At 42.7% G+C, this 13,953-nt stretch overlaps 1 protein-coding gene across 1 annotated transcript; it reads right to left on the bottom strand.

Moving 5' to 3' along the window:
• Positions 1–260: 260 nt before the first annotated feature.
• Positions 261–11,298, bottom strand: LOC309571870 (histone H2B 5-like; the record flags this gene model as incomplete). The annotated part of the gene is made up of 2 exons (XM_082279750.1): positions 261–670; positions 11,196–11,298. 2 exons carry the CDS (start codon positions 11,296–11,298, stop codon positions 261–263), a joined length of 513 nt encoding a protein of 170 aa, XP_082135876.1.
• Positions 11,299–13,953: the final 2,655 nt, after the last annotated feature.

The following is a 13,953-nucleotide window of genomic DNA, read 5'->3' as shown; positions in this document are numbered from 1 at the left end:
CAGTTCTTTGAATGAGATGTGAAAGCTGGGGCCTCCACTACCAGCCTCAATAAATCCTTTCCACATCCTGAACAGACTATGAAAACCAGTTGACCTCCAGATCACTGTCTCCTCATCCTCTGGGCAGCTTCTCATGCCCATCCCAAGGCTGCAAATTGCTGTGGATAATAGCTGTGACATTCATCCAGACCATGGCTGCCTACCTGTGCTTGCGTGGAGGGCCCGGTGCTCGATGGTCCCATTGCAGAGGGGATGTCTGGCTATTTGGAGCTGGTGTACTTGGTGACAGCCTTGGTGCCCTCCGAGACCGCGTGCTTGGCCAGCTCTCCTGGGAGCAGCAGGCGCACGGCTGTCTGAATCTCCCGGGACGTGATGGTAGAACGCTTGTTGTAATGGGCCAGGCGGGAGGCTTCTCCAGCAATGCGCTCAAAGATGTCATTGACGAAGGAGTTCATGATGCCCATGGCCTTGGAGGAGATGCCGGTGTCAGGATGGACCTGCTTCAGCACCTTGTAGACATAGATGGAGTAGCTCTCTTTCCTGCTTTTGTGACGTTTCTTATCACCCTTCTTCTGCGTCTTTGTCACGGCTTTCTTGGAGCCCTTTTTGGGGGCTGAGGTTGACTTTGCTGGCTCTGGCATCCTGAGAGCTCTTTTGCTCGGTCTTGGAGCTGCTTGGAGAGAACATCAAAAAAATCTAATTCTTTTTTGACCTTCTACAGAATAATTGTACTGCAAGATGAGAGAGTCTGAGTTGGAGGCAAGCAACAGCCCTGAATCTGAGACAAATACCCCATAACCCTGTGTATTTTTGAACTGCCAGCAAGAACTTCTCTGGTTGGTGTATGGCTTTTTGTTGTTTTCTGTTTAAATTCCTATGACCCCAGCCTTGTCAACATCTCTGAACACAGGCCTAGTTGGCATCTACCTAGTAAATATGAGATGGAGCCTGAACATCTTTCTGAAAAGAACATTGCAGTTCTAAAGAAAACACTAACTGCAGCATGGATTAAATCAAATCTTGCTGGAGTGGGCCCAAGACTGTTGCAAGGTATCACTAAAGCCACCTTTATATGACACTGGTTAAAATAATTTTATGTGGTTATTACAATCTCTAATAAAACCTTTTTTATTTGCATGTAGGTAAAAGTTTCTTTTGAGGGCACTTGCATTTCTGTGGCTATTGTTTGACATGATGTTTTACAGTGAAATATAAAAAATAATATAGTTTTAAGCTTGCTAGCTGAGCTACAGGAATGTCTCAGTATTCACATTTGCTATCAAAAAATATCAGAGAGTAGAAAAGCTTAGAGGAAGTGGCAGGAATCACCTGGCAGAGAAACAGAAATGTGGATAGGAGTCAAAAAGCAAAGTGCTTTTGGGCTACATGTTGATGGAAAAAATTGTTTCCTGCTATGTGATGCTTTTCGCTTTTGAGAGAGCAAGCTTTGCTGCTCAGTTTACACCAAAGATGGCTAATCCTCCCTCTGAGATTTTCTTCACTAGGTCACAACCTGCAGAGCCACGACCTGCAGCTGACTGCTCTCATCCAGAAGTGCAGTAACAAAAAACAGTATGTAAACCCATCAAAAAACTGTGTGCCTCCCCTACACCACAAATTTACATGTGCTTTACTACATGGGCCAAGGGGAAAAACTGTGTTGCAACTTGGTAAATGGTTTTGTGTTTTAGAAAACACTTCAAATGCTACCTTGAAAGACAAGGCTCCTCCAGGCTTTGCTGGAGGATAAGCTTCCAGCATCACCCCAGGGCTTGGGTTTTACTGCTCTGCGTCTCCTTTGAAGATGACCTAGGAATTACAGTCTGCTGGCCAAGAGAGACTAGTAGAGAAAAAAGAGCTTCAGGACTGATGGCACATGGGAAAATGGATAGAAGTAAGCAGGAGAGAGAAAGCTAGGATGTCACATATGGTCTGCACACTCAGAGTCTCAGGGAAGGACCTAAATGGTGCCTGTGCCAAAGCAACGGCTGCATGCTTAGCCCTGTCTCTCCTCCTTGGGAAAGAGTGAGATGTCTGGTTTCTCCATCTGCAATCAGAGCCAGATGCAGCAGCACAGTTGCAACCAAGTGCATACAAAGTTCCCGGTTGCTCCCTGTGGAAAGAGACAACTTTGATCCTGAGGCTGGATTTACGTGCACACCCACAGCTCAGTGGATACCAGCACCTGCTTCCAAATCACGCAAGAAACCTCTGAGGCTCCAAATCAGACTATGTGATGCTGCCTCCTGCCTGCAGCGAGCCCTGGGCCACTGCTGGCTGCTCTGCCCGATGAGGCACCAGGGCTGGGCTCTGGGAGCCACATGGTCTGGCAGCCACTGGGCAAGGCGCAACACTGGGAATTTCAAGCTGCAAGGGCAGGTCGGCATCGCTCAGGATGCTATGGAGCAGGGGGGCAGGGTTTCCACCACAGCCCTCCGAAACACCCTCCTGGCTAGAAGCCAAAGTTGGCACCAGTGTCCCTAGAGCTGAGTTTCTACTCCAGAAAAGCACTTTCTTCTCCAAAGACATGGTTTTCATGTGCTAAGTTTTTGACTCTGCCACCCCATGTCCTTTCTTAATTTTTCCTGGCATTCTTCCCAGAGGAGGCATTTGGAAGGGCAAGTGCTAGACTGCTGCAAAAGTTCTGGACACCCTTCAAAACTGACACCTACCCCCTTAAACACCACATTTTCTTCCTCTGGTGAAATCACAAATTTTATTCCTATTTTTCTCTATCTGGGAAGCAGTGCTGGGAAAAGAAATCCCCTACTGCTCTGTTTGTAGACTCAAAACCATGTTTTTTCAATGGAAAATTATTTTTCTATGAGAAGAAATAACTGTGCACTTGCTTCTTTTTCTTTTGAGCTCATTTCCTGACTGAAAAACACAACTGAAAAATGCAAATGAGTATTTCTTAAGCTTTTTGAAAAGTATATCCTTCTAAAATATGTATTAATTCTTAAGAGCACTTCTACTGCAGCTTTTAAAAAATGAATGGAGAGCCCAACAGGCACTAGAGTGATTTCATATGGCTCCAGAACAGGTCAAATCTACAGGACATCTCCATCCATTTCATCAGCTAATACCCTTGGGTAGCACAGCGTGGACCTCACTCTTCTCCCATGTACGGCTGCAGTGTGGGAAGCAATGATGCTGAAGTTCAGAGATTAGCACAAAAGCTTCTGCTTCTCTCCACCCATTTCTTTGCAGCTGACTGTTTAACAGGTAAATAACACCTTCTTTGAAAACAGGTTGTGTTCTTTGTGGTTTATTTGGGCAGTGCCTAGCACACAGAGCCTGAGTGCATTTGCCAGGTGCTAAATAAATAATGTTACTAATGGTCAACAGTATCACCAACCCTTCTGTCAACAGTGCAACGCAACCACAGCAGGTGCCGCTCTGGAATAAAGACAGAAGTAGTGGGATTATTCCCAAAGTGTCCATGTGGAGAGTTCGTTGAGGGAAACACTGTGCAACCTTTAAACGAATGGCTTCTTTTTATAAAAATAGTTGCATATCTTTGTTTCCTTAAGGAAAAAAAAAAAAAAGAGAGAGTTGGAGGGAGAACCTGAAGAGGTTAACAATTAGTAGTTTTTGTTTTGGAAGTGTTTCCAGCGTGATTGACTTCCCTGCTGTGAGGCAGCCCAAGCACTGGGTACAGGTTGTTCAGAGAGGTTGTGGGATCTCCATCCTTGGAGATACTCAAAATCTAACTGGGCATGGCTGACCCTGCTCTGAGCATGGACTGAATGAGATGTTTGCCAGAGGCACCTCCAACCTCATCCATTCTGTGACTTTTGGAGAAGGAAACTGGGTAGAACACGCTTTATGAGCTGTGTTCCCTTGATCGAGCTGTGTTCCCATGGGATACTGCAGCCTGAGATTGCCACAGAGACCTCTAAGAAGAGATGGTGTTTATTTCCAGTTCCAAGCCACTGAAGTCCCTGGGACACAGGGTATGGCCATGCAGGAGAAGGCACTTTCAAGCAGCACACTTGGAAGGTTTCAGGTTTTTGAGGAAAATCTCTGGGAACATTTTATTTCTTTATGGCTCTGTATGCTCTGAGTTAGATCAGTTATTGCTGGCAGTTTTTTCCTTCCTCAGAAAACCAACAACAAAACCAACCACAGTAATTTTTCCAGCCAGTTGCAAGCAGCAGCCTGACTGCTGCCAGAAACCAGAGTGGTGCAGAGTGACAGATACATCTTCCTTTGTGTTGACACTCCTTTCTTCAGCATCATTAAAAGGAAAGTGAACGGAAAAACATATTCAAAGATACAAATCACCACAGTCTCTCAGATCCAAAATGGGAGAGGAGCCCTGCTGAGAGATCCCATGTGGAACCTGATGCTGTCTCTTTTCCTGAGGCTTGATATATCAATGGAGAGAGACAGGCAGGGAAGCTCCTGCAGGATTTTTGTTCATTTTTGGCCTTGCTGCTGAGTCTGTAGGACCAGTGCCAAGCTGGTGCCAGCACTGTGCATGGGTGACCATGGGAGAATTATGAGCTGGCCTTTTAGACCTCTCCTCATGCAGGGCTGGAAACAGCACTTGTATTTTTTTTACTTTCTTTTTCCATTTGAAAGCTGTCCTTGCTATGATGAGCTCTGGGGCATCCACTGTAAATCCCCATGCCCCTTCTGTAATTTCCCAGTCAACCATAAAAGTTATATATCTAGAATCAGCATTTTGTTCTTAGGAGGTTTTGGTGACAAATTAAACATTTGCAGGAAAACTTCAAGCTCTCATCTTTTGGATATCTGAAATTCTGATATTTGTTAATCTTCTGATGTTCTGCTTTAATCCTTGCTCAAGTAAATGAGAGCCAATGGGCACCTGCTGATAGTTCTACCCCTTAAATAGGAATGTCTTGTTAGTTCTGTCCAATTACTGCCCCTTTCCTCATTTTCTCCTACTGTATAAAAGAAATAATACTTGCCTTTATGCCTACATACCAAGAAATATAAAGTGAAATTTGCTGCTGCTTTTTGTTTTATTTCTTTGAAACACAAAGGACACAAATTAGGGAATGTTTCTACCAAAAGGAAAAGGCTTTCTAATGGATTCACCGGCTTTGAAATGCTTGTAAGATCTGGTAAATATAGCTTACAAATTACCAGGTGTTAACAAATGACTGTTATTGGAAAAGAGAATTTCTGCAAACTGCAAATCCCCTTCCTTTTATTATGTATAGCCATCTACTATTACACAAGAATTTGTTCATCTGTCAGGTCTCATTATATAGTAACAGTTGAGAAAACAAACAATATTTGTGATTATTTGGTAGCAAGCTCTGCTTCAGGTATAAAGCAGATCAGAAGCATGATGAGTCACTGTGAGACACTGGTGATGCTGCCTCGTGCAAAAACTGACAGTCATATTTTGGTCTGGAAAGAATTTTTCCCTTGGTATGTTGTCTAGCATGTGATGATGAGGTAATATTTGCTTTGAAGTAAAGAGGAGGAGAATCTCCTAGAATAAGGTAAACTAATCTGAAATGCCTGATTTCTTCCAATGGTGGAGGGGTGCAGAAAACAGTTCTGGGATCCTAGGTTTCCTCCCAAGTAATCCAGCACTGATAGTAAGAGTCCATCCCCACTTCCACATGCTCTGCTGCACTTTGTATCACTGTTCCTGTAAAGTTTACATTTAAATGGCTACCTTTCCAACTTGGATATACACATCCAGTTTTCTAGTGAACAGAGGACTGTGACTATAGGTTAAAACTAAAGATGACCCCTACTTCCTTACAAAGACAGAAATGCTACAAACTCAGTCCCTGGCACAGACACACAATGTTCACACAGATCTTTAGATTTCTTTAGAACAAACATAAGCAGAACAGAGCACTGTGTCTGACCTCTTTGACTGATATTTACCTTGCTTGTGTTAACCCATTGCTTGGCAGTTCAGTACAGAATATTCCCTATGTGAATCTTTTCTGTTCTTTTCTATAATTTCAATTTATGATTTTTAAAAAGCACATTTTTAATCACCAGTAATGGCTGTAATTTCTTGTGCTACTTCTGCCCAAGTTGCAAGTACTTCTCAGGGCTGTAGGGGTATCAATCAGAGATTATGTATTATTACCTACAAAGTAAGGAGCAGGACCCTAGATCAGAGCTCTCTGCAGAGAAGATACATTGAAATTTTAAAGAAAATAAAATCTTACCCACAAGTCAAATAGAGCAACAGAGAGACAATGTTGCAAGAAGAATGACTGTCAGGAGACTAAACACTGCAGTCCTCATGCTGATTAAAAGAGTGTCTGAAGTCAACGGGGATTAAACACAGGTCTGAAACCACAAGTACAATGTTTAGAGATGCTTAGGACCAACAGCTGACATTGATTTTCACTAGAATCCAAAAGGCTTAGTACTTTATAAAAATCGGACTTCATATTTTATCAAGGTTTTGTTACTCTTAATAAATGAGTACTTTAAAAAGCTTTATTATCTGCTCTTTGTAAGAGTACTCATTGTCTACTTGCTTTGGGGTATCTCTGATCTACAAGCTTGAGCAACAGTATCCAATAAATACAAAAAGGAGAAATGATGTTTTCTATGGATCAATACCTGTTATGGGGTACACCCAATACCAGCATTTGCTACAATTACACTCCAGTCAGCTTTCCCACAGAGTGCCGGGGTTCCAGAGAAACCTGTAGGAGATGATCCTTGTGGGTCTCCTCCTGCTCAGAACATTCTGTGGTTCTGTATTATCACAACCATCCTCAGGAAGCCCTCAGTCCAACGCAGTCCAACAGAGAACACAACCAGGCTCACTTCTTTCCCGGGGTTTTATCAATAACTCAAAACCTCACACAACATAAAATTCAGCATTAGCTTCCTCTCCATGTTTTAGAATCATCAGAATTTTCTGCTTCTGCCATGAATCCTTTCCTCAAGCAACGGCCTTCTTTTCCCTTCATATCCCACTTCCACTCAACTGGACCCACGGGGAGTTAACCTGTCAGCAGGAACCCTGTGTCCAGTTGCAGGGTTTAGCTCCCATCCTTAGACTGACACAACAAAATTGCTCTGGAGGTAGGGAGAGGTCAGAGTCTGCTAACCATGTAAGGGCAGCTGATCTCCAACTGACCCGGAACAATCCTGCTGGGCAGAAGGAGCAAGACATCACAGCAGCTCCGCTGCTCAGAAGCTTCACAAGCTCTACACATCTTTTTGGTGGTTTGCAAAGTACAGACCACTGGAGATGGGTGTGAGAACAAAAATCATAGATGACTGGGGTCTGTAATACCAATGGAAGAAAGGTGCTTTACTTATTCCATGACACCCTATGCTATTGAAAATAAAAAGTGCAGATCTGAAATGAATTGCTCTGTGCCGTATCAAAAATGAGAATCCCTTGATTTTTATCTACATCATTTCAATTTCTCTGGAAAAGCAGAAAACTTAGTAAGCAAAAACTTACTCAGGCTGCTATATCTAAATAACTCCTTCTCTAGTGGAGCCATGGTCTCTAAATTAGTAATGATAATAAGCCTAAAGAACTGCTATCACATTTAAGCAAACTATTTTTATGCATTTTATGGAGTAATGGAGAATTATCAAAATTCTAAACTATTTTCATAAGTGCTGAAAAAGGCATCCATTAAAAATGTGCTAATTCAGCCATTCAGCCAAAAATAGGAGAGAAGCTACAGCCCAGCACCTGCAGGCCGTAAGGAGAGAGTGGGTGGGAGAGGGAGAAGCAGCCTCCCCAAGAGATGAGAGCTGCTCCAAGTTAAGGTAGGAGTTATGTGGGAACCAGTGCAGACACATGTGGCACTTCTTCCTCCTACACACCCTATACCCAGGTTTTAGCAGGTTCCTGTAACCCTTTTCCAGTGCCACAGATAATTTATGTAGCAAAAGGAAACAAAAGCTGAGATTGTACCCCAAAATGTTTAGTTTGGCCAAACCACACCGAGGGGGAACAATAACTTGGACATAAACCCATGCTGAAGTGGAAAGCTATGTACCCATATTAGGCTGAAGACAGACCAAGGTCACTACGGCTTTTATGACTGATGTGATAGGTACATCACAATGCAGGTGTTACCACATATTCTCAATGCCATGGATGACATAAACTCAGAAAAATCTTTTAACAACCTTCAAGGTATGTATATGGGTCTAAGGCATGTATGCTCAACAGACCTGGGCATTACCACCATCAGCTCTCCCCCTACATGGGGAGAAAGTGTCACATAAGGGCATGACATGTTCAGCTGTGATCAGTCATGACCGACATTCCTTCTAAATGAGAGTCTCTCACTTCAATCATCACTTTCCAGTTACATTACTCACATTCCAGCAAGTCCTGAAAATGGTTTCAGAAAAAATAGCAGAAAGCATGCAATCAAAAAAGTCAGGGATATGTGAAAACTGCTTTATCGTGGTGGTAACACCTGGGTGCCTGGGAACACAGAGGGTAAACATGGGAGGTGGGGGTACCAGGCAGGTATATCCAAAAGGACTGCATGCCATGCCACAGGCTAAAGGGCAGCAAGTGGCACTGCATCTGATTTCATTGCTACAGGATACTGAAAATATTGTAATGTGTGTATTAATAATTAATTTGGCACAGTAAAAGCAATTTTACTGTAAAACAGATGTGCGACTATTACTGGAGCCTGCAGGGAAACAAAGATAAACGTCCTTCCCCAGATCTCGCATCATTCAATAACCGGCTCGGGAACACAATCCAAGACTGCTGACACCTTTTTCTGCTGCTGCCACCAGATCACATTACCACAGGCAGAGAGTCCTCTGAGCATCAGAGGTCATCTTCTGTAGGAAGCAGGAAAATGGAGAGTCTGTTAGATGGAAAGAGAGAAGAGAAGCAGGGCTGGGGCAGCCAGCTCCAGCAAAGCTCCCCTGAAAAGGCAAGCTGGCTTTTCTCCAGAAACAGATAGGGATGAGCACTAAGGACACAAGAGTTATTGAAGGTAAAAGTAAACTCTGAAACAAGAACTGACAATAAGCCATTTTAAAATGTTCATGAATAAATTTACACTGGAAATGAGAGGGAACCTCACTTACATCCTTACTTGGAAGTGGGAGGATAAAGGCGAGGGAGGAGGGGAGAAAGACGAAGAAATCTGTTCCTTCCATACTTCAAAGACAAAACTTGGTATTTAAAAAAAAAAAAAAAATCTAGGAAATGGCTCCAGCACAGCAAGTAACTGCTCTACATTAACCAGGCAACATTCTTCTATGGTGCTGTGCTACTGAAGAATTGTTATCAAAATGCACAGATGTCCTTCACTTTGTACTTGTCTTTCCTTTATTCTTTTATTTATTGTTCCTTCCTTCTTTTTCTCACATCCATTACAAGTGCCAGGAGGTTCAAAGCCCCAGCAGGTTTGCTGCCATTTGGTCCTGTCTCACATGTGGCATTTGTACATAGACTAACACAGTACTCTGAACAGCCACAGGATTGAAAAACTGGCAGCTCTCCAGAAACTTTAAAAGAAATGGCTGTCAAGTTAGTCCATGCCCAAATTCCACACTGTACAATTTGCTTGTGAATAGTGTTTTAATTTACCTCTGATTTGTGATAGCATCATTATCACATGGATTTAGTGTGCTAGTCACTACGCTGATGCAAGCTAAAAAACCATCTCCCTTCCAGAGAAATCAAGGCATAACTGGGGATGCACCAATATTTACATCAGGCAAGACTGCAAAGAGCAATATGCTGAAGACTTAGTTGCAACCAGTAGACCAGCAGTGAAGAAACTGGTAGTTGCTGGACAAAATAACAGTGGTCCTGGATGGTCAGTAGCAACTAGAACAATTAAATGCAAAGCTCATTTTTCAGAACTCAGAAGGGTTTTCAAAGGCAGCAGGTTTAAAATGCCAGTGGAGTGCCATATTAACTGTACAATACTGTTATTTTTAACCATCCTTGGCTCCATCCTCCCACATTCACTTTCCTCCAGAGCTTTCTATGTCCTTAGTTTCCTCACTGCTTTAGCCCAATAGTCTCCCAAGCTGTTCCTTCCTCAGATGAAGGGCTCACCCTTTGCTCTTCTCCCTCCTGCTGGTGCCTCTCCCAGCACACTCTCTCCACAGAGCTCATTAATGCCTCTGCTTCCAGAAACATATCTTTGCAGGTGACTGCTAAGTCCTTATCTTGAGTCGTGTCCTGGTTATCAGGCAGGTGCAATTGATAAGGAGGATGACTGGAGCTGGGCTGAGGACCCACAGTGCAGCAGAGGAGATAATACGGGGTTAATTCTGGCATGTGAGAAAGAGGAGGGTGGTACAAGAAGGTCAAGACAGCTGCAGTGTCCATATCTTCAGGGCAGAGCTGCTGCACCTGCAGTGCATTTTGAGACTTAAACCCATCAAGAATGAAAACAGCCTATATTTATATTAGGTATGGTCAGACAGCTCCTTCCTGACAGGATGCTCCCTGTCTCCCATCTTGTAGCACCCCACTTGTTACTCAGTCAATTTCCAGTTACGCCAGAGGACCCAAAGAGGACTTCTCCCTTTCTGTCAACATGGAAGCAGCTTCCCTTCCCTACCCTACCCTTCCTTCACTGATATTTACCCAATGGTTCACTTCAGTCCTTTTGATTTTTCCCTTTCCTTCTCGTTCCTTGATTTTACCTGCCTTTGTGACAGAGAAGTGAGGAGACTCTTACCAAATGCTTACCCTGGCCTCCCTTCACACTAGGTTTTAAGTGCTGAGCTCCAGAGCGGTACCTTCCTTTCTGCCCTTCCCCTACCTCATTTGAGGAATTTCTTCAGAAAAAATGTCACAGGCTTTTCTGGGCAAGCTTTCTAGGGTAACTCATGTCCTCTTTGTAACTCCCAGTAACCTTCCTGGAGTGGCTCTGTTCCCCTACCCTTTCTTCCATTGCCTCCTGCACACACTACCTATTGTGTTGTCACTTCTGTGGTTTTTTTCATTCCTACCTTTCAGTCTTCTTCCGTGCAGTATTTTCTGCTTGACAAATATGAGTCTACTTCATACAATCTCTCTCCCCACAAGAGACAGAGTCACACAGGTTATACAAACAGGTTATAAGGAAAGATCTGATGTACCCAAAAGCATGTCCATCTTTCCTGACTCTGTCTAATATAGGCACTGCCTCTGACAAACTTTGCCCATCCTTGATCATTGTGGCTAAAAGCCCACAGTTTCTCCCTCAGCACACACCACCTGCAGTGATTACCTGGGAGATGGTCCTCTACCTCCAGCTGATGGATTTCAGCTCTTGAGGTGACACATCTGGTGTCAGAGATGTGTTCTCTGCAAATGGAAACTGTCTCTTCCATGATCCTTGGGTAAAGGCTATTTTTTATAAAATAACACACAAAACCTTATTGCATTGGACCACCTATGTACTTTCACCAAATTCAGGAAAAAACCCTGACCCTGTTTTATAAGAAATTTTAAGTCTGGTTTGAAAGGTAAAGAATTCCTACTCCAAGAGGGTCGATGAAATAATATGACAAGGGTGGTGATTAAGTCTCACCACAAAGGAAAATGTTGAGTTGATGTAGGTGGCATATAAAACCCCCCACTCTCTTTATGAGTCAGGTAAGCTGCCAGAAAGCGGAGGTGAAATCCGTGGGATGGAGCTGTTTTCATTCCAGCCAGTTAGTAGTATGCTCTTTGAACAAGAAAAAAAGTAGTTAAATAATAAATGATATTTTTCAAAACTAAGACTGTAAATAGCAAAATCTAACAATTTCCCTTGATCCCCAATGACGGTGTTTGTAGTCAGTGATAGTCAAGGGGAAAAACTACTAAACAACTCTTCCCCACAGCCTTGAGGGTGGATTATGCATCTATTCTTCCATCTCCCACCCAATGCATATGATCCTGCAGTCACAGCTCTCTCCTCTCCCTCTGGCTCCAGAAAAAAGGGAAGCTGACAAGCTGAGATCCCAGTCTCACCCCACACAGAACCCTTTTCAGAGGAAGAGCTTAGCTCTGACGAGCAGAAAGCATTTCTCTCCCAATAGCTGCACAAAAGTGGCTTAACAAATGCATAAAACAAAACAATTGGGGGAAGAAAAATGTTTTTTGAGGTCTTATTTTGGGTCAGTTCAGCATCCAAGAGATAACTCAAAGATATGGCAGTGTCCCTCATTTAGAATTATAGTATTTTCATTACAAAACCCCTGAAATTGAGAAACGTAAAAAGAATGTCATTATGTCCTTGAGTTCAAGGGGCTTAAAGGCCTCCTCTAATACTGTCAGTGGGAACACAACATCTGCTCTGTTCACAGTGCAGCCTGAGAAGGATGCTTTCTTAACTACACTTCTGAATTTAGGAACATTTCCCCCATATTTAATCCTTCAGTCTACCCAATACATATGCTTGAGGAAGAGCAGGAGCAGTGTATTTCAGGTGCTGAGAAAGGGATGAAATAGGATCAGACTATCAACATGAGTAATTTCTTTGTTTCAGCTGGAGAGCTGAAGATGTGGAGATAGATGTATACACATATATATGTAATATTTAAATAAAATATATGTAAACGTAAAGGAGGAAAAGGACAGTGACCAAACGAACAGCTTGGAGAAAAAATGTCAAGAGGAAGGTAGAGTAAGGCAGTGGACAGAAGTAAGATGTCAGAAAGGAGAGAGCAGGAGCAGGTATAAAAAGAATGACACAGAGGGGGGAAAAAAAGAGATGTAAGAAGAAGATATATGAAAGGGAACAAAAATGAGAGAAAAGACATGACTGGACAAAAAACAAAGAAGGCAGGTAAAGTAATGAGCACAATGTTTGGTATGGCAGAAATACTGAAGCATAAATAAGACACAGAAAAGAGAGACTCATAAGAAGGTCATAAGAAGAAAAAAAGACAGTGCACAGCAGAGAATATGTGAAATAAGCAGTGGAAAAAAAAAATCACCTGCCAGTACAGCACTTTTCAAAGTCACGGATGAGAGGTGCTGCTGTCCCAACAAGGGACAGAGCCAAACCCTAGGAAGTGACAGGCTAATTCCAAGGAGAACAAAGGATGACGCTGGGAGAAGATAACGATAGCCTTGTACTAGGTTGCTGCCTTTTGTCTGAAACAGAAATCACAAAGGTCATTAAAATTGCTGCTTAAATCTTATATCTGATACTTGAAAAAAACCTCTTTCCCAATACAATCATTCTTCCTTCTCTCTCAACATTGGACTAAATTAATTACTGTACCCTCCACAGTTGTACCTCCCTGCTGGGGAAGAAAACCCCAGACACCATTCTGCTTAAAGCAGACCTTCCTCTCTGGCTCCCTTTGCTTATAAAAGGCTTCTGTAGAAATCTTTCAGTAGACAAAGGTAAATTTCCTGCAGCTCCAAATCCATGATGGATTTGGCTATCATTAGTAAAATGAGGAAAGAAAGAGGAAGGAAACAGGAGTAAGCGCTCAGGAAAAAAGCTTTTTTTTGTTATTATAATTCGGAAATTTAACCAGTATAGAGGGAAAGAAATTGCTGCCTGCAAATAATCTGTCACTCCTTTGCACATCAAATAATAGGAACAAGAGGGAGTGTGTGGGAAGTACATTCATATTATCAAATTCTTTCTGATATTAACATGTTAATGTAATGAAAACATAATCAGGAAAATAACATATTGTAACACAAATACTACGGAGGCTATAGAGCAAAAATCCCAGGAAGATCAGTGCTCCCAGTGTAGCTCCAATCTGAGAAACCAGAGCTTCATTAGTAGTAACAGGAGCAACATATGGAGATGAATGAAACCATGTTTGTAAATGTGATATGCAATTGCACACTCTCTCTTGGCTTTCCTTTTTCACAATCTGACTCAGCCTCCACACTCCCCCATCTTTTGATTCATAAATTCTTGACATCAAAAAATAAAGAGTTACAAAGCCAGCATGCAAAGGGCATGAGATGACGTGAAATACAAGGATGCTGGTGAGCACACAACGTGCCATCAATCACCACCCTGCAAATGG

The sequence above is a fragment of the Coloeus monedula genome (genome assembly GCF_965178545.1).
Source record: "Coloeus monedula genome assembly, chromosome: 4".
In the NCBI taxonomy this organism is placed as follows: Eukaryota; Metazoa; Chordata; class Aves; order Passeriformes; family Corvidae; genus Coloeus; species Coloeus monedula.
This window is presented reverse-complemented; position numbering and strand designations above follow the sequence as displayed.